This window comes from Opisthocomus hoazin, chromosome 18 (assembly GCF_030867145.1).
Source record: "Opisthocomus hoazin isolate bOpiHoa1 chromosome 18, bOpiHoa1.hap1, whole genome shotgun sequence".
Lineage (NCBI taxonomy): Eukaryota > Metazoa > Chordata > Aves > Opisthocomiformes > Opisthocomidae > Opisthocomus > Opisthocomus hoazin.
Window position 1 is genome coordinate 14,695,596 of NC_134431.1, and position 19,777 is coordinate 14,715,372.

At 33.6% G+C, this 19,777-nt stretch overlaps 2 protein-coding genes across 4 annotated transcripts in view; one reads left to right on the forward strand and one right to left on the reverse strand.

The window, feature by feature from the left end:
• The window catches only part of PHACTR3 (phosphatase and actin regulator 3), a 118,948-nt gene extending 113,114 nt beyond the window's left edge, over positions 1 to 5,834 (forward strand). For all 3 annotated transcript variants that reach the window (XM_075438327.1, XM_075438328.1, XM_075438329.1), the window contains exon 13: positions 374 to 5,834. In XM_075438327.1, the coding sequence (XP_075294442.1) occupies positions 374 to 389 (16 nt within the window). In that variant the 3' untranslated portion in view covers positions 390 to 5,834. The remainder of the gene's footprint in view (positions 1 to 373) is intronic.
• Positions 5,775 to 19,777, reverse strand: part of SYCP2 (synaptonemal complex protein 2) — a 30,534-nt gene continuing 16,531 nt past the window's right edge. Inside the window, exons 22-44 of the mRNA XM_075438324.1 lie at positions 19,577 to 19,713; positions 19,133 to 19,230; positions 18,492 to 18,610; positions 17,672 to 17,702; positions 17,015 to 17,079; positions 16,849 to 16,906; positions 16,099 to 16,154; positions 15,518 to 15,566; positions 15,223 to 15,397; positions 14,762 to 14,829; positions 12,926 to 13,105; positions 11,941 to 12,127; positions 11,251 to 11,501; positions 10,966 to 11,136; positions 10,098 to 10,188; positions 9,348 to 9,509; positions 8,913 to 9,040; positions 8,200 to 8,294; positions 8,019 to 8,118; positions 7,199 to 7,257; positions 6,779 to 6,857; positions 6,284 to 6,340; positions 5,775 to 5,932 (exon numbers count right to left, since the gene is read on the reverse strand). Coding sequence (XP_075294439.1) covers positions 5,858 to 5,932; positions 6,284 to 6,340; positions 6,779 to 6,857; positions 7,199 to 7,257; positions 8,019 to 8,118; positions 8,200 to 8,294; positions 8,913 to 9,040; positions 9,348 to 9,509; positions 10,098 to 10,188; positions 10,966 to 11,136; positions 11,251 to 11,501; positions 11,941 to 12,127; positions 12,926 to 13,105; positions 14,762 to 14,829; positions 15,223 to 15,397; positions 15,518 to 15,566; positions 16,099 to 16,154; positions 16,849 to 16,906; positions 17,015 to 17,079; positions 17,672 to 17,702; positions 18,492 to 18,610; positions 19,133 to 19,230; positions 19,577 to 19,713 — 2,491 coding nt within the window. The 3' untranslated portion in view covers positions 5,775 to 5,857. The remainder of the gene's footprint in view (positions 5,933 to 6,283; positions 6,341 to 6,778; positions 6,858 to 7,198; positions 7,258 to 8,018; positions 8,119 to 8,199; positions 8,295 to 8,912; positions 9,041 to 9,347; positions 9,510 to 10,097; positions 10,189 to 10,965; positions 11,137 to 11,250; positions 11,502 to 11,940; positions 12,128 to 12,925; positions 13,106 to 14,761; positions 14,830 to 15,222; positions 15,398 to 15,517; positions 15,567 to 16,098; positions 16,155 to 16,848; positions 16,907 to 17,014; positions 17,080 to 17,671; positions 17,703 to 18,491; positions 18,611 to 19,132; positions 19,231 to 19,576; positions 19,714 to 19,777) is intronic.

Genomic DNA, 19,777 nt, shown 5'->3' on the forward strand with positions numbered 1-19,777 from the left:
ACATTGCTTAACTCATACAAAATAACAAGATCACTACACAATAAAGAACCAATGACAAACTGTGGCCTGATTCCTAAAAGAAAAAAAACAGTCAACCCCACACCTACATTTACATTTGCACTTGCACTCCCAAATAACGGTAAACTGGTTAGACTGGGCCCTGAGGACTGCAACTGTACTACAGTCATGGCATACGTGTGGAAATGTGGTGAAAATTAAGACTTAAAGTCACTACTCTTCTTCAATACTGTTACTGTACCTTTAAACAGAATGAATAGTTTAAAAAAACCCAATTTTTTAAAAAATCCAACACAGAATTTTTAAAAACTATGTATTTTTTTTAATTGAAAAAAATGTCTCTTATTTCTCCTAGATTTCACAGGCCATAGATATTTTCTTCTGAGAAGAATCTGTCTTTACTTTTTGATATTGCTGCTGAACACACATCAGGGAATATCTAAGTCTTTCCCTAAAGTTCAGTCCAGGACACCTTGATGTTGATGTGAAAGAAGGACTCTGCAGATGAAGTCTCTGCAGCACTGACGTGCAGAAAGAAACACCAGAGACGTACTTCGCTCTGAAGTCAGAAGAGCGATGATGGCCTGTGGAGTGGGACGATCTGCTGAAAAAGGCTGAAGTAAAGCTACTTGAAAGAACCTACTACTCTCCTTTAACCCTTGTTTTAAACTGTTTTACAGTCTATCTTGGAGAAGGAGATGTTGTGCATGTAAAGGCTTTACCATTCCAAGGCCTCTGACATAAATGGACATGACACACTGTCATTCAGTATTATGTTGACAAGACATTTTGAACTTACCACAATTAGTTTGTAAAACACTTAAGTTCATGCTCTAAAAACTAATTTAATGTATTATAATTTCATTCTTTTTTATATAATGTCTAACAGAATCACAGCTGCAAGCATTTTTGATTCCTGTTACTTTTCTTCTTTAATTAAATGACTACTTATTGCAGGAAATGAACATGTTTGCTAAAGCTTTTTTTTCCCAGGGATAGTTGGGAAGGGAAGAGATTACAATTATTATGTACCAGATCGTATCGCTTCTTTGTCAACACAGAGTCTTCACATGGATGATTTTTAACTACGGATTTCCTTCTTGTGGAATATCGATGTTCTGGACCAGATCCTAACCAGCATAACATGATTGTGATTCTACACTAGTTGAGGTTCTGGCCCTCTAAAGAATAACAATGAACACTGTTATTCTCATTCAAAATTACTAAACCGGACAACCATAGATAAAAGCTAACAATGTACTTTGATGTTTAGCAAACAAATAATTTTAATGCTTTCTTGACAGTAAGAGGAAAAAAAGTTACCAAATGCTAATAACAAAACAAATATAGAACTGGTTGAGAAAAATGTAAAGCCAGACATTCTAATAACGCTTGACATCTAGAAGCATCTGAGAATTCTACTCAAAATACTACTAAAATGAAAAACTTAGGAAAAAAAGTAATATACTGATAGCTGGAAAGCATGGTTAATGAGACAGCAACAAAATGGCACATACACTCACAAGACAAAAATTTCTCTGCAAGAGTCTTAAATGCTATCCTTTCAGTAAGTTGTTCAATGTTAAAAATCTGAAAAAGGCTCTCTCGATCTCGTGGCTTTGTCAAGATGATGTCCATGAAGCGTGAAAATAAGAAAGAAAATAAGGTATGTGAAAGTGTTTGTATAGACTACTACTAAATTGCTACAAGACAGTGAACAGAATCAATGCAAACAGTGGACGGACTTTCAGTTCTCTTTTGCTGCTCAGTGTGGGGATGAAGTAACATAAATACAGCGCTATTCTTTGGATAAACTAACATTTAAGAATAGAAGGTAAGAACATATAGCGTAAAGAATAGAAGGTAAGAACATATAGCGTAACACTTAAATGTTAGTAAGGGCAATGCTGGAAGAAATTGATGAATCATGGGAGAGAGGGTGCCCAGGACCAACGAAGCTTGCTAACTTTGTTGTAGCTAGCTGTAATTTTGTACAACTTTTTAATATTTGACTGAAGTGGCTATCAGTTGAAGACTTGAATTACCCAATTACTTAATCCAAAGATTTTTTTTTCTATTTATTGCAATTTTATAACTTGCTGACTTTTCACATAAATATGTAACATTATAACTAGCCTTTTAACATACTGTTAATTAGATTTATCTATAATTTTATTATTAATACTATTAATTCTAAACAATATAATGATAGTCCAGGTGTTATATACAAAAAGGGTGAACAGAAAGCAGAGAAAAGTTTCTTCAGGAGAAGAATAATTTTTAGTTTGAGAACAACAGATGACCCACTGTTAACTAGAAACTTGGCTAACAATCCATGAAAGTAACACTCGTCTTTAGCAGCGATGCACACTTTTGCTGATGATAAAAATGTTGTGTAAAACACATTAAAATGATGTTGAAAAATACAATAAAAGTATTTTAAGGGTAACTTAGAGCAGCTTCTTAAATTTCAAACAATGCCTATGAGCTGTATTATTAATGTGACTTAACCATCTTGGAGTTACGCAGTAATACTCTTCACTTCTTCCCCACGTTCTCAGCTGTCCTTCCACCGCAAGCATCCCAGCCTTTTTTCTGCTTCGGTCTAGTAAGAGACAGAAAGTTGTGACTAGTTCAGAGCCACACATGATCACCGTCACATAACTGCTGTCAGCTTACTGGCGGGCAAGTCTGTCAAGCTGTTTGGAGACTGCACACATTCACTGGGCCACATACTGAGCTCGGTTACTGTCGGAACTTAGGATGGCACCCACCAAAGGCATGTCTGGCCTATGGAGGCTATTGTCCTTGTGCCGCTGCTTCCCAAGGTAAAAAAGGAACACGCCTACAGTGCACAATTCCTACCACTTCATTTAGGTGTTTGCTTTGAATGACCCCTGAGGTTTCTCATCCACAAACTAGGGGAGGGGGAAAGCAGCAATCTCTCTATGCTGAACCTTGCCTTTGTGAATACTCCCTTGTGATAGGCTTCACACTTTTACATTCGTTAAATTTGATTGTGCCTGCTCAAAGTTTTTAGAAAGTAATGGGGCAAGGTGAAGACTGACAAGTGGACAGTAAATTTCATGATTCTATTTTATCATGAATCCTTACTAAAAAGAGCAGTTGTATTATTTTTTCAATATGTACTCACGGTAAGAAAAGAATGTAGGCCTTGCAGTAAAGAGAAAATACTGTTTCGTATACAGATAAAATTCACTTAGACCAGCAAAAAAGAAAAAAATCTTTAACATCTCATGAGGTCCATCTAGTGGAGATGACAGTGATCACAGGCTCAAAAAAACCCCAAAACTCACAAAAATCACAGGCTCAGAAAAACTAGAAAAGCATGAAGTACACTTATGTAGATGCGATAAAATGGGCCAAATTATTTACTGGCAATTTCACTATAATAATATGCAGGGACAACACAGCCTTGTGTTTTTAAAATTAATTCATAAGAAATAAGTTCCATTTACAACTATTTCTGTTTACAATAAATCATTTCCCATCAATCAAGTGAAAGAACACCAATTTGAATTCTGCCCTCAGGGCACATTGGATAGATCAGAAATGGATGTAATAGTGTCTAAGAAGATGTCTTTTAAAGATGGTGCATTCAATAAGGATAAAAGCAATCTTCTTTATAAACTCATAGATCAATTTCAGTTGACAAGAACCTAGGTCCTTTTCTGACATCACGGGTCCCACCTACTGCTCTCGGTGAGGCAAACTTTGAAATTACAGTAGGTTGCTCAGTGAGTGCGGAGTTCAGGCAACAATCTGTGAATGTGGACTTTTCTTTCTAATTTAAAGTCACTATATAAAGATACAGACAATTTAGAAATCAATAGATTTTCCCATTTACTTTGAGGACCTCTGTTGAAGAGTCTTCCACCTTATTTTAAATCATGCCATTTTTCCTTCTAAAAATAAACCTTATGAAATGGTTACTCTCAGAAACAATGAAGGATAAATCAAAGATATATGAAGTACCTGTAGGGACAGATAAATTGCACAGGCAAGCCAACAAAGAGCTAATGAAAGGAAACTGGTTAAGTACCACCAGAGATGCACACAGCGGTGAGGTTTAGCCGGGAACTTCTACTGTGCAAATATTCTGAAAAAGTGATTGTTGGGTTTGAAGGAAGTCAAATCAACATTAGACTTAAGTAACAGCCAACAACCTAAAATGATGAAAGCCAGTCTATTAGACTTTTTAAAAAATATTAGACAATAATAGCAGCAATATAGCATAACAGATGCATTCAGAACTAGCTGAAATGACAATAAATAAGAGTTTGAGAGATCTACTGAGTGGTTTCAGTGACATACGAGAAAGAAAATTAAAGAACACTACTGTAAGTAAAGGTATGTTGGTAATAAAAGCAGTATTAGGAATGTAGAAAGGAAACTGAGGAAAAACAGAAGAGTTCAGAGGGTAGAGGGGATAATGGAAGAAGTGACAGGGAAGTGTATATGATGTTAAAGACAACCAAAGGACAAAATAAGAGGTATAATGGAATGTAAAAAAAGGGCTATAAAGTTGTGCAGAGCCGTTACTCCAGAATTGGCTAATACATTCTTTTGAGGCCTCTGTGGTCATAACATCAGCTACAGACAAGCCTGGACCCTCTTCAGCCCTGCTCCAGAAGCTGCGAAGTCGTGTTAGTGCGGTGCTGAGTGAGCTCAGGCTCCTGGGGTCCGGGGACTGCCAACCTGGAGGCAGTTTCACAGTGAAGAGGCAGCTCTGCATGTGGTAACGTAGACAAGCTCCAGGACATGCATTCTGAATTATGCTCTACATCTGTTACTTCTTGATCAGCTGTAGGTTTCTAATCCCCATTTTTTAAGAGAACTTAAATGAAAAATATTAACGGTATTGTTCTCAGCCTGAAAAGTTTACACCATATACATGCAGGATTGCAAGTTAAAAAAAGATTAAAAGGTCGCTAGGGAACTACAAAATGCAAGGTACTATTTTGTTTAATTTAAAAGCAAAGAAAGAAATAGTAGCTTAGAAGTTGCACATCATAAATATTCAGAAAACTTCTACACGGCAAAAAGGAGAAGTGTAAATTACAACTCACTGGTCGTTTTCGTAGGAAATCTTCTGAAATCTAAGTATATGGAATAGATTGTATTAGTATGTAGGATATGTTTCTGAGCCACGGGTAGCAGACCCTCCTGCTATCTACTTACACGAGATATTTGCACAGCAATAAGTTTTATTTGACTGACATGCAAATACATATTACTGACTTAAAGCAAAACATTAATGATGTAATTTTGTAAAAAAAAGACAGACAATATATATTTTTCTTGCAATATTTAATACAACTATTTGCAACACAGTTCAACCACAAGTGTTTAGAGTTTTGTTTTCTCTTAGAAACTCCTACTGAAGTCTAACACTACAGACAACAAGGACTGAGATCAAAACAGGCGATTTGATCCCTAAGTAATTTCTGACTGTATTCTGGATCTGACAAAAGGGATATTTTGTACACACAGACCCAAAAGATACATTCAAAGTGAAATTAGAAGTGATTTCTCTGAAAGTCAGTTAAACAACCTAAAAAAATTGTGAAGGACTTCTTAAAAAATAGCACGTCCTAAAAATCCCAAAATTTACATGCTGCATTTTAGCAGATTCAGTAAAATAATTCCAAATCTCACACATAAAAGAAGTCTTATCCACCAAAATTTTAGTATTATTATGGAAAATATGCTTTCATTACAATAGTTTCCTTGAGTGTTAGAAAAAAAGTTGCCAAATTTTACATTATAAAAGAGTGTTTATATTCACCTTGAATTTCAGGAAAGTATCTGGAAAATATTAGTTCAGAATTCTGTCTTCTGATTGAAACAATGTCTGCAATCCTCTGCGAACATTACACAGTTCCTCTTCTTGCTGTGCAAAAAGCATTACACTTATCACATACTTTAAATAAAGTTGATTTTTTTTTTAAAGTATTGTAATTTTGGTGCATAGTATATGCTGTTTTAACATACCAAATACGATACTTTTCTTTTCCATGTCGACATTCAACATATTAAGACTCAGAACTAAACCAGTATATCCATAGCTACCTACTGCTTTTATCGCCCAGATAAGGTTTAAAGTATAACATCAGTGATACTTGCATTCTGACTCATTTTCATTTTTGATGGGGGACTAGAAATTACAATTTTTAGTAATTTAGTGTTCAAGCAGCTATAGTTAAAAAATAAACAAAAATGCGGACAAGATAACTTAATTTACCATTTCTTTAAGTAGTTTCTCTTGGAGTCCTTTTATGTCTTCTTTCATCAGATGCATCTATAAAAAGATACTGAATGCATCTTCTCTGCTCACAACTGGTAACCCATTTTCCAGAAGACAATTACGTCCCTAAATGGTTTATAACTGAGACACGCAGATGCAGATGCATCCACCTGCCTAAGGAAAAGGATGTGTGTTTTAAATTTGTTCTTTCTTGGATGATTAACACTGGTAAACAAAGCCACAGAAGACAGAATAAATCTTGCAGCAGTTTTCCAGATGAATGCACACACCTTCTAATGGGTGAAATCTAGGCCTAAAACACTGAATACTGTTCCATTAAAGGATATTTTATGACACTGTAAAACTACAAATATGTGGTATTAATACAATGCTGAAGATAAAGACTTTCTTTGGGAAAAACGTCAATACTGATATCTGTTGGTAAAATTGAAGAATTATTAAAAACAAGAAAGAAAGAAAAGCTGATCATACCTCTGAAGTAAAGATATGTTCTTCATAGTCAACAGTATGGCAGATGTTCTTTTCAAATGAAGTTTTAAGAATCTGAACTCTAAAGAAATAAAAGGCAGTTCAAACAGCTTTGCTGCATATGAACTTTCCCCACAAATCATGACTACATCCCATTATTTGTGGGCTATCTGTATTTAAAAGCTTGAACAAATATTGCCATCATTGTTACTACTGGAATAGTCCCCAGGTATGTGGAGAAATTTAGATAGAGAATAATTACATTTTTCCTGTAATGTAACATTTTAATCTCATTTTCTCATCTCATCTACTACCTCTATTTTATAGAAGAGAGAAATTGCATAGAGAATAGTAGTTGGCCTAACATATATCTGAAATGAACAAAACACAAATCTCATCCCAGGATTAATGAAGCCTACTAACCTCTGTTGCTCATTTTTCATGTATGTACTAAAAGTATGCGTATGTTTTTTCCAAAAGGTCTGGAAAAAAAATTAATAGATGCTAATCAGTAGGAACTAATATTTTCTGAACTAAAACTGACTAATACTTAATACGAATAAAATAACCTACAACCACAGACTCAGTACAGAATGGGTAGGAGTTACACAGTCACCACAAAAGTCTGAGAAAAAAAAATAACAAGCTTAGCTGACAGGATGAGGCACTTCAGGAATTCTATTTTCATGGAACCAGTTTCACCAAAAATCTGTTCTGTGTAACAGTTTCAAAATGATGAAAAATAATATGCATAGTATTTTAATCAGACCTTCCATATAATTGAAATCATGCCTTCAGAGTAAAAGAAAAAAAGCAAATAAAGTCTTGTGTTTACATGATTATTTGTATATTGATTTTTACATTACAGCAAGTAGCAGACCCATAATGTCAACTGGCTTGTCATAGAACACACAGCAACTCAGGTTCAAATGCCTATATGCTGTTCCTGAAGTACAGGCCATGAAAAAAAGTCTCATGAAGTGGGGTAAACAGCCCGTTAAAAGTAGTGGTACTAGTTTATTCCAGGAAGAAAAACATAGTGGTGATCTAGAAATTCTAGGAACGTAGCATTAGCCAATCCTAACACCTCAAATTCACTATTTGAAATTTGATCCAACTTTAAGGAAAACGATAAAGGCTTTTTAAGTCAGAATGAATAATCTAAAGTTAAAGATGATATGAATAATCTATAGATCCCATAAGAATTCATTTTTCTCCGTGATCAAGCAATTAAAATACAAACCGAGAATTCTTTTTCCATGTTTTTCAGGGACTGAGAGTCTTTTTCAAAATTCTCAAGTTCCTCAAGGAGAGAAAAATGAAATTTGTCCAGCTGCCTGATCCTACCAAAACAAAATGAATTACTTTTAGAAGGTAATCATTGCATTTTAAGGGTGTTTTAAAATAAAGCTTTTGTTACAGACCTGCATTCATGAAGCTGGTAACTCATTGTTGTCAAATGCTCATGGGCAGCTCTTAATGATTGCTTAGTAAAATGTTCCATTTTCTGTGAGCGGCTCTATGAGGATGTTTTAACATTAAATTCAGATTATTTTCAGTTTAGGAAAAAAACCTGTAGTATGTTTAGTACTGTAATTGCTTAGTATCACAGATCATACTGAAAAAAACCCCATTTTTTTTATTATCTCCCTATCCTTTAAGGAAAAGCTTTCTGTTAATTAAATGTAAATAAACATAGGTTTATGTTTTTGATAAAATTCTACCTAACTTAATTAGAAGTACATTATTTGAAAATTATGTTTCCTCAAAATAGAGCAAGTACACATGGAATGAATGATGTGTGCTTACAGCTGTCTTAAACAAATGCATTTTTCAGGCTCATGTTTTCCTTTTTGCAAAAAAAGGTTTGATAATTAAAAAAAAAAAATCAAAATGCAGTCCGCTTGATACTTTGTTTTGAAACAACAGACCTGGGAAAGAAAATCATTGGAGAGTTAGATGCATAAAGGAATTGAAATAGGTGGAAAAGGAAACTCGAATTCTGTCATTCCTTGAAGTTCTATGCACATAGCTATTTTCATTTCCTTTTAAGCAAATTCTGTGGTGTAAGACAAGCTATCATTCAGACACACATGTACCCACACAGACAACTAACATTGTATATGAAATGTCTTGCCTCTATTCTCTTTGTAAATTCTTTTTGGAGCTTCTGACATATACTAATAGTAGAACAACCAGGTTCCCAGATTTCCCCATCCAAAACAGAGAGATCATTTACAGATACAGCAGATATGCTTTCAGACACTGAAAAGAAGTAAAAAAAGATAATGTCACCATTGAGTATGAAAAAGTATCCTATCTGAAGTTACAACAGGGCCTAGAGCAGCTTCTGTTATATATAGATCAATTTCACCAATTAGATGGCTGAGACCTGTTTCTATTTTCATATCAATTTTTTGACTTTTTAAAAGGATATAGTCTCTAGATAGTTAGTATTTCTTTCTTCTTTAAAACATGTAAAATGCTTTTTTATGTATATTATCTTTTCTTGTTAAGACTTTGTTATTTTAAACTTTTGCACAACTATTTTCAACTTTCACTCGATACTAACCTCTGTAAGTAACAGCATCATCTGTTTTAAATAATTTTCTAGGCTGCAACTTCATTCTTCTGTTTCCTTTCCTTCCCTCCTTTTTGCATGTTTCTACTTCATCAGAATTGCTTTCTGTATCACTGTGGTACCTTCGTTTGAGAAATGTCTGTATAGTTGGTCCTTTAATAAACATGAAAACAATGCATAATTCTAGGATTATTTAGAACAATGACATGGGAGAATAGTCAAGAGTTTATTCACCCTTTGGATCCAAACTCTAGGAGTATGTATCTTGGTTTTAAAACTTAAGAACTGTACAAAAACTAATAAGCATTACATTTAATGGAGGGCAAGTTCAGTAGATATGAGAACTTGATGTAAATGAACAACAGGATTTCAAGGGAACACAGAACTCTGACCCATGCAAGACTTGCTCATTAAACAGATTCACCCTAAGCCCTCTTTTCCTGTTAGTACCATTAGCTCCATTTTTTTTCCAGTATCAGTAGGAATGCTTCTAACTCCTTCTTAGAAGCACAACTAACTCTTTACACTAACTGCACTTTGGAGCCCAATTTTGGGGTTTTTTGGGGGTAATGAAAACAGCAGACAAAATGAGAAAAAGAGTAAAAATGGAATAATACTGAAAATATAGAAAAGAAAATAAGATTAAAAAACTTGTGCTATATTTTTATGCCAAATAAACATTTTTCTTAACCTTTATGAAGACACATAGAAAGTCTTTTGCTTTAAACTAAATGTTTGTACCTGACTCATGCATGGGGCCATAAGGTTCTTCACTCCAAGACTGTACTTTACTTCCACTGGAAACAGACGATGGAGATGATGGTACACAATCCTGAAAGAAAAGTCACTGATTTATTAGCTTCCAAATTAAAACACTTCTATAAGTCTTCATGAGAAATCCACATTTATATTGCTTTTCATTAAACTAGGGACACGAACACAACTACAGTAAGAAAAAAAACACTACACGAATTACTACTAGGTCTCATTAGATGAAAGAATAAACAAACTCTTCACCACGTTAATAATTAATGATAGCAGTAAGTCAAATGACCAATAAGGTCTAACTGTTTCTTGCAACAGGACACAAAGTTATTTCTTAAAGGAGTCATTAGTGCTTTTCTCACCAGAAAAAGTACTTACGAGAAGTGGTTTGAAGGTATACAGCAGTTTTTATTTATTTGGCAATGCTACAATAGTTGCTATATTGACTAGCACATTAATGCTAAAACTATCAAAGCACTTTATCTCAAAAGTTTTTACATGCAAGATGTCACAACCCTTTAATTTTTGAAAAACCATTTATTTTTTATTGAAAGTCAAGAAGAAAATATTTACTTCCTGTTATTTTTTAAGATATTAATTATAACAGGTCTTGTTCGGATACAATTATTTCCTTGTATCGGTATGATAAAGGATTCCCTAATTTATCTCAAATATTAAAAAAACTAACCAGTACAATTTTCCAAGCAGGTCACAAGTAAACATGATATACAGTGTTTAACATTAAGAAATATACATTTCCCTTAAACCTCACTATCTGCAAAGTAGATAAAACAGACGAAAAGCTGCAGCTCTCTTCTGAATAACAAAGCATTTAGTAACATACCTCTTCTTTACTTTTGGTAATAGGTTTAGTGATATTTTGTAGTTTTCCTTTCGTAGAAAGTGTGTCTGAAAAGCAATGTCTGAAACTTGAATCTTCATTATTATGACGTGTTTCAGATACAGATCCCTTTCCATGTTTTCCACTGATAGTTTTGTATGTCGTTAAGCTGAGCTACACATTAACAAAAAAAAAATCATTACTGAAAGGAGATAAGCATAAAACAGCTGGCAGCTGAATGGAACAATGTAAGTTAAAATAATTATGGAATAACTTTAATGTTCTTACCAAAGATGCTTCAGTTAAAACTGGTGAGAAAATTTTATTTCCAAACGTTAACTTTTTAACAGTCGTCTCAGGGGACTGATTCAGACATATACTTTGAATATTCTTTTTTTGTGGACAGAAATTATTGGGAGAGATTCCTTTCTCAAAGTTTAACGCTTCCCTTTTTTCTAGCTCTGAATCCTGAAGATCAGGTGATCTTTCACTGTAAGTATGCTCTTGAGTAACATCTCCTTCTGATATTCTTTCAGCACCTAGAAAACAGTTACTTAACTGTCAGCATGAGGAATGAAAGGGAAAAAAAGTTAAGGAAAGCCACATATTGCTAAATGTTCCAACTTTAGGTATTTGTAAGTCTCAGATGTGTGGAATTTTACTTTTAGCACTGTCATATGATTTGCTACACTTGCACTTCTTGCACTCTCCGCATTATATTAGGGGCTACCAGATTCATTCTAACACTTAAGTATTGCACTTCTGTATTATGCTGATGTCAAATAACTGTACCAGCCTATAAAAGTGTTAGTGATATATTAATATAATTCCTTAAATTATGTGGTACACACTGAATTAGGGGATATCTCTTATTTCAAAAGCATGAAATAAATGTAAAATTGTACTACTGTCATAATCCTCATTCAACTAAAAACTTTTGATACAGTATTACTGTCAATATAAAGTCAAAATGCTTACATCTCATTGTCTCAAGAGATGCAGAACTCTCAGATGAAGGCATTTCAGTTTCCTTTTGTTCTGCAGAATTCTTTGATTTAATAAATGCTTTATGTACATAGTTAGCTACTCTCTCTGGCTCCATAGATACAATATTCTGGAGTTCCTTTTGCTGACTATCATCCTTGTTTTCTCCATTCATATGTTTCTATTAAAATATAAATTTTATGGAAAGATTATTTGTAAACATGCAGAAGTATACGTATATGCAAGTAAAGAGCATCTTATCTATATGTACCCTTGAAGGAGCAGAAGGTCCAGAAAGGAACATCATTAGAAGTACTTAAATTCATAAGGATATCAGGTGTTCTAATATCAATAAGGATTGAATTTGTCTAATTCAGCACCCAAATTTCTATTCTTATGAACTTCTTAACTATTGGAGGCAACGACCATTGCTTCAGTGAAGTTTACAGACCTATCCATATACATTGAAATGTTATGCTAAAAGAATGAAACTGTTTTAGCACCCAATGTCATTGCTTAATTTACTAAAAATCCTATTTGAGTATTCAGCAATGCATTAACATACCTTCTATCAAGTCAGCATTTTCTACTGTACACTGAATAGGCATAGCATTATCAAAATCACATTATACAAAAGCACACAATTTGGCTCACTAAAACCTCCCACTTACCAGAAATTTAAAAAATATTTTAAAGTTTTTAAAATAAAGGGGACAGTAGTTCTTTGCAGCAGTATAAATTTCCTAAACAGAAACTGAAATAGTATTATGACTGAGAAGATTATTTAGGACTGATTTTCTTAGCAGATAAATACTCTTAATTAAAAAAGGGCACTACTAGAAATAATAAATAACATTCAGTTCAACTTGCTCATGTTGGGCACTTAAAATTCAGGAGTGCTCAAGTACAAAGTAGACCTGAGTTTCTTTTGAAAAATATGGCAGAAGTGGATTTTTAAGAATAAAGTGCAACTGTATACCTGTATTTTTGATTTCTCCTCCTTAGAGTTGCATGCTGAAGATTTCCTTTCACTCTCTGACTCTGAACTGGAAGGCTCTTTGTAATTTTTTGCTAATGCTGCTCTTCGAGGTCGTTTTTGTCTGGTGGTTTGTTCTACCGTTTCATCAGTTCTTGCATTCTGCTTTTTACATTCATTTATCTTTGGAAGAATAAAAATATCTTCAGTTTATTTTAGAATGATTAATAAATAAATAAGAATCAATGGCAGGTGATGTGGTTTAACTACTTTAAATCCATTATTTCAAAACAACTAAAAAAGTTTAACTTTACCAAAGCTCAGAGAGTCCAACCACTAGTCTGCTAAGCATTTTAGGAAGATAATTTTTGCTGTAGATAGGGCACAATGCAGTCATGAATGTCAGAGTCAAAAAAAGTGAAAAGGCAAAATAAATGCCATTTTTGAACTACAGCAAAGCTGAAGTGGGTTTCCAAAGTTTGCTCTGTGAAATACACACCCATTTAAATTAGACTGTAACTGGTTTGAAACAGATCAAAACCAAAAGCCTGCATAGAGAACAGGAACCAGTATCCTTGATCATCACCTCTGAACTGACTTCCTTAACCACTAGACTAGAATCCGTCTTCCTTTCAATCTGTCCCCCTTCTACATCACAACTACTGCCACTCTCTGCACAGCAGTCCATGTTCAGAAATAGAGCAAAGCAGGTTCTCACTGAAAGTGCCCCAGGGACCTGACATTAGAAAGGATGTAAAAATATAAGTGCAACACCTCTCAGACTAAGAGAGATTAGAATTCTTGCCCCCTACTCTCTTAAAAAGCGCTCTACGCAAAATGGGACACTTTCTGAGCTTACTGATCTCCAGGGTCAAGTCTATCAGTGACTTCCTGGGCTTCAGATGCTCTCCATCTAAGTCTACGCAGTAGTGGCACCCTACCTCCTGAAAGTAGGCACTTTGAACTTGCTTGGGTACGTCAGGGGAACTTCACTACTAAAAAAGCACACATTTTCATAAGTAGACCGATTCAACACTGGTCAATTGACACCCTCCTCAATTTTGAAGCCCTGTTCAGGGCTAGACATCACAATCAATACCTACACGTGGCAGTATTGTCTATGCATGAATTACATTGAGTGCATGTCTGTAGCTTTAAGCTACTAACATTAAAGAGATTTGAATAATTATTGTACAGTCTGAGACACCAAAGTGTAGCCTGGAGGGCACAGGAGAAGGTTTGGGGGTTTTTTGGTGTTTAGTTTGTTTGTTTATTTTTGTTTTTTTTTAAACTGTGGCTTACAAACATCTACAACCACCTTTATTAACATGTTCATAATCACTTATAATCTATTATAGTCTCAACTTTAATATGCTTACAATATTTTGCAGTTATTCTTCTTTCTTAATATGTATAACACTTTTCATTTTGCAGTTTCACTGTTACATATATTCATTTAAAGAAATTATAATCTCAAGGGTATTAAAATTCAGTTAAACACATTAGACACATGAAAACCCTTATTGAAAAGCTAACAACATATTCAATGGAGTAGATGGCTATTAAGCAGTAGACATAGTAATTTTAAGTAATAAAACTTACAAAAGCATCAATGTATAATAATCATTCTAACTCATAGCTAGTATTATGCCTGAAATACTAGCTAAATGCTATGTAAAAAGAATATAGTACCTGAAAAGAACTAACTGTAGCACATTATCTTGAAATAAACATGGAGAAATGGCACATATTTAGGAAAACCTATTTAAAAACAGTTTCTGTAGTGAGTTAAAACATTTTGAATATGTATTATGAATCTACTTGTAAATTTATATTTACCTTTTTCTTATTTGCATTTTTGCCTTTAGGTTTATCCACATGGCAAGCAGGTTTACATAATTTATCTGCTGTTATAATACATAAAATTAGAAAAAATCAGCAAAATATTCAAATGTTTGACATTTAGAGTTTTAGCTGTAAAATCATGGAATCACTTTTATGCCCACACACTTGCTCATTCAGTAAACTGCTTTCAGCACATTATTTTTAAAAGACAGGTTTTTTTGTTGACAACAACCTCTGCCTGTCCCATTCACCAACAATTTTCCATGTTAAAATACAGATTTTTTGGAAATTAACTTTTCTAAGTTATTAGAACTAATGTGGAAATTCCTTCCACTTGGAAATAAGACAACAAAAACATATTGTATCTGCAACACACTACATTACATGCTGTGCAGTAAATATCTATGGACAAACTTATTGCAGCATTATTAAGAAATATGAAAAAAAATTCTTACTTTTGTCTGTGTTTATTTGTTTCCCTAAATTTTTGTTTCTACTGTAATCAATTAACCGGCCTTTAGATTTTCTGTTTGATTCTTGTAGCCAACTAATGTCTGTCTTGTTGTCTTCACCTCTGTATTCTGTGTCTGTGTCACTAAAGAGATGCTTTTTGTTTTGATTGGTTTTAGTCTACAAAAAAAAAAAGTTCTGAAGTAATCAATTTACTTTTAATCTACCTTTTACTTACATAATTGGTATTTAAAGACAGGAAGACAAGGTATACTGATCCACAAAAAATCTGAGCCTTACTTTTTTTCTTCCTTTCACTTCAGTGCTAGTTTTATGGTCATCTGCGTTCCTTGATTAGAAAAAGAAAAAAGACCTTTAAATGATAAATTTAAAAATAATTATTCTAAATTTTTCCACTATTCATGTGATATGTGGATTAAGGATTCAAACAAATTTACCTACTTTTGTTTTCACATCCATTTTGGAAATATCTGTTCACCTTAAACCCTAAAGGATCTCCTTTTTTTGCCAATGATCAGTAAGAACACACATTAACAACATGTCCCTTTGCAGGCTGATAATTAACAAAAAACTACCCCCCTCTATTCAGGAGTTTATATCCCCGCAGTATTTCATGAAGAGAACTAAAGCTGTTTTCTTCATGAAACACATTCTTTCCCTTTTATCAACTTCCCAAAGGAAAATCATGAAACAGCCTAGGAGACCACAACAGCTATGTTTATTGCTTGAAAAAACAATACAGTCAAGATATTATTGTCATGCATATATTCCCTGGATTTTCATAACGGAATGCTGGAGACTGCAGACAGTACTATTCTTGATGATAATCAGCAGACTAGGACACAATATAATATCCCTACCCTTTTTTGTTTGAATCTGTACAAACACTCAGTTCAGTAACATGGCATTCTTGGATCTAAAAATGCAAATAAATAAGAAACAAATAAAGGTTTTCACTTGTTATACAATTTAAACAAAATTAAACAGGCCATCAGATAGTAACAGCTAAGGGCTTTTTTGCTTAGTTTTTATTCTCAGTAATTAACTTACAAAAATTAGTTTCTATCTTAGAAATGATTTAAGAACAAAGCTGATAGTTAAAACCAACTGGATCTGACTGAAGCTTTCAATATCTCAAACTAACACACTAGATTCCATCCACTTGCTCCACTACCTTCACCAATGCAGCAGGCTTCTCTGAGCCATAAGAAGCAAAACTATCTTTTGTCGTCTTTTGCTTTTATCTTAGCTAGATTTTCTTTTTCCTCAAACACTTTGGCAAAGATGTCTTTACAACGGGCATTGGAACGATGGCAATAATGCCTTCAGGATAGTAGGATAATTTAAAAATAATGATACTCCTAACAACCTGTTTTATTCTTAGTTCAGGAAAACATCGCAATAGCTTTAATTGGCCAGAACTTTAGGGTAGTGTATACCATTACACATTTGAAAGTGATGTAGATATTTACATGGCAAACTTTTTTCCCTACTTAGTTCAGTGATATAACTTTATTTTTTAGACGTTAACTATACTTTCAGTAGACATAATCTGATTGAGCTGCTTTATACTCTTAGTCATAACACATCAGTTTCAGTTATATTCTTACTCCAAGCTTTATTGTAGGCTCATCGAACCCACTGATGTTGAAGTTGTAGACATCATCCCTGTCAAAGAGACATAGAGATCAATTTTGTGGCTGAATTAATGAACATTTGACAAAGTCCGGTATGAGTAACTAGAAATATTGTTTGAAAAATGTTTTAACTACTTACGTAGTATGACCCGCAGTTACATTTAGAAAAGTAGTGGTTTTCAGGTTTCTATCCTGAACTTCTTCCTATACATAAAGTTAACTCATATGTCAGATTTGGACTATGCATTCATGCACAACATTATCTCAAAAAGCAAGTTCTTCATCATGAACATATGAAAAAAACTAGCAGCTGCTCAGACTTCCACTTGATTAGCAACAGTACAATATGGCAAAAGAGGACAAGAGGTAGTAGAAATTATCCTTTAAGAGTATCAATAAAACCTCAGAATGTTTTCCCCCCAAACATTAAGACTCATTTCTGTGTCCTGCCTAAATTCTATTTAAGAATTCTCTACTCTCATTTACTATAATAATAATTTTATTCTAAATAATTAACTTTGCCATGTTCAAAAGGAACAGATTCAATTATATAATATGTATACAGAAATTAATTTGGGTTTCACTGGCTGATAATTGCCTGTAAAAATATTATTCCACGTAAGTAAATATATTAAAAAGTATTTTAATTATATACAGTCAATGCATAATTAACATCTATAGATATTTAACATTCAGCTATATTTGTGAACTTTCACTTTACATCTACTAGCTACCACCACATAGGTACATACATCTGATATGAAAAAAATTTCCATCAAAATCAATAATATGTTACCTTAGAGACATACGATTTATTTAAATGTGGCCTAAAAAATAAGGATACATTTTGTTAAATGCTAATTAAATAAATGCATTAGAATACTACTTATACAAATAACAGCCTTATCAAACACAACAAATTTATTCAGGTATTGAAATACAAGAAGAAGTGGATTAAAAGAGATCAGCCCCTTTTATTTTTGTGCTCTAGAAAAATTCATGCCAGATCACACAGCTATACTGCAGGTTTTGCATGACCTCCAAGTCCCTATCCAAAAGGCTTAAAAGGTGATGTAGCCTAACTATTCCAGTCCTTTGTCATCCAGCTACAATCAAACATGGAGAGCATGTAATTATATGTAAAGTATATTTCCAAGCATCCGTTCCAGCAAGGTAAGACTGATTTTCCTATTTAAGAATTTGTTAAATTTAAACTCTCTAACAGTTTACACTGTCAGGAAGACAGAACCAGGAACTTCAGATAAACAGAAAATTGATGACTGAATCCAAGTTTGACCCCCAAACTATGATGACACCCAACATGTGCAGTGCCCATGAATAATCCCAGTTAATTTCTCTCCACAAAACGTGTTGTGAGTGAGTGAATGAGAGAAAGACCACTGAACAGAGTTTCTAACAGCCTTTGTAGTTATTTCAGCTACTGGAACTATTTGACTATTAGTCTCCTAATCTTCAGTAGACTAGAGTTTATCAGAAGTCAACAAACGATTCAGACGAAAGCAGGATGTGAAATAACTGTAGACAGAAGAGTAGATCACAGACAAAGCCACACACACAAAGAGAATAAGCACAAAAGTAAATAGTTCACATTATACCTGTTAAAACCCAAGGAGTCTCTTGCTTTGTTTTTCTCATCAGTCCTTCCTTTATACCTGTCACTGATTTTACTAATTAGTGATTTTGTTGCATCTGTCATTTCTTTAGACTTTGTTTTCTATAAAAACAGAGTTTAAGACTCAAGTTTGAACCCATTCAACACAAGGGCAAAGGTGCAAACAGAACTACAGGTTCCCAACAATGACCTGAACTTCATTAAATGTCATTTATATGTATGAGATCACATTCCTTCAAAAACCATTTTCCCTTGCATTGCCCAAACAGTGAGCAAAAAGCACCAGTTCAGCAGATATTTACTTCTAAATGTTGTGGTTTTGTGTACTATAACATTCAAAAGTGAATGAAGATGTGCATGAGAAGCACAAGTTGGTGCTTATTTAAGAATATTTTTTTTAAAAAAGATTATTTTAAAAAAGAAATTCAGAGTAAACTAATTTTTAACAGGTCATACAAAAACTAAACAGTGAAGCTGGCATTATTTAATTCACTCGGTATTAGTGGAAAGTCAATTAAAAATAAGTTTGTGACTAAATGAAACTAAAATACAAATTTTGAAACACTGAAAATTTGACAATTCTCTTAATTGCAAGTCATAGAAACGAAGGTAAGAAACTCTTACTGTCTGTGATTGTTTTGGATTTGCAGTCTCTTTTCTAAAGAGAACATCAGGTTCCTCTTTTGTAAAATCAGAATGCAAAGATGTTTCAGATACTCTAGCTGAAAGAAACGTTTTAAATGATGTTTCAGTAGTAGCTTAAATATTTTTCCCTTCCATACTTAAGAGTTTTCATTCCAAATGATTAACACTCTGACTGCCCAGTAAGTATTTTGCAATTTTCTTCCTTCACGGTATCAATTTAATTTTCTCGGTTTTCTTGTCTTTTTTAATTTCTTTATCTGGAGATACTTCAAAAAATTTAATTAAATAAAAAGCTTTTTATTTCACAGCTCTTTCACTAACAATAGACACTAATATGGGGGGGGGGGGAGAAAGCACAGCTGTAGGTTAAAAAATAATCTGAAACATTTTTAACACTAACAGTTAGCAAAGTGCGAACATAACCTGGATGGGACATACGTGCCAAAGAAGGATTTAACTTTTGCTTGTCACCAGTTGTTATATCCTTTTCAGGAACAGAGCATCCTCTTTTTTTCCATGTTTTTGTTTTAGCGAAGGAACTCTCCAAAAGACCAGACAGCCTAACAAAGATAATACCATCTTATTATCAGTGAATTGAAGAAAGTGAGTCTTAATTACAATAAA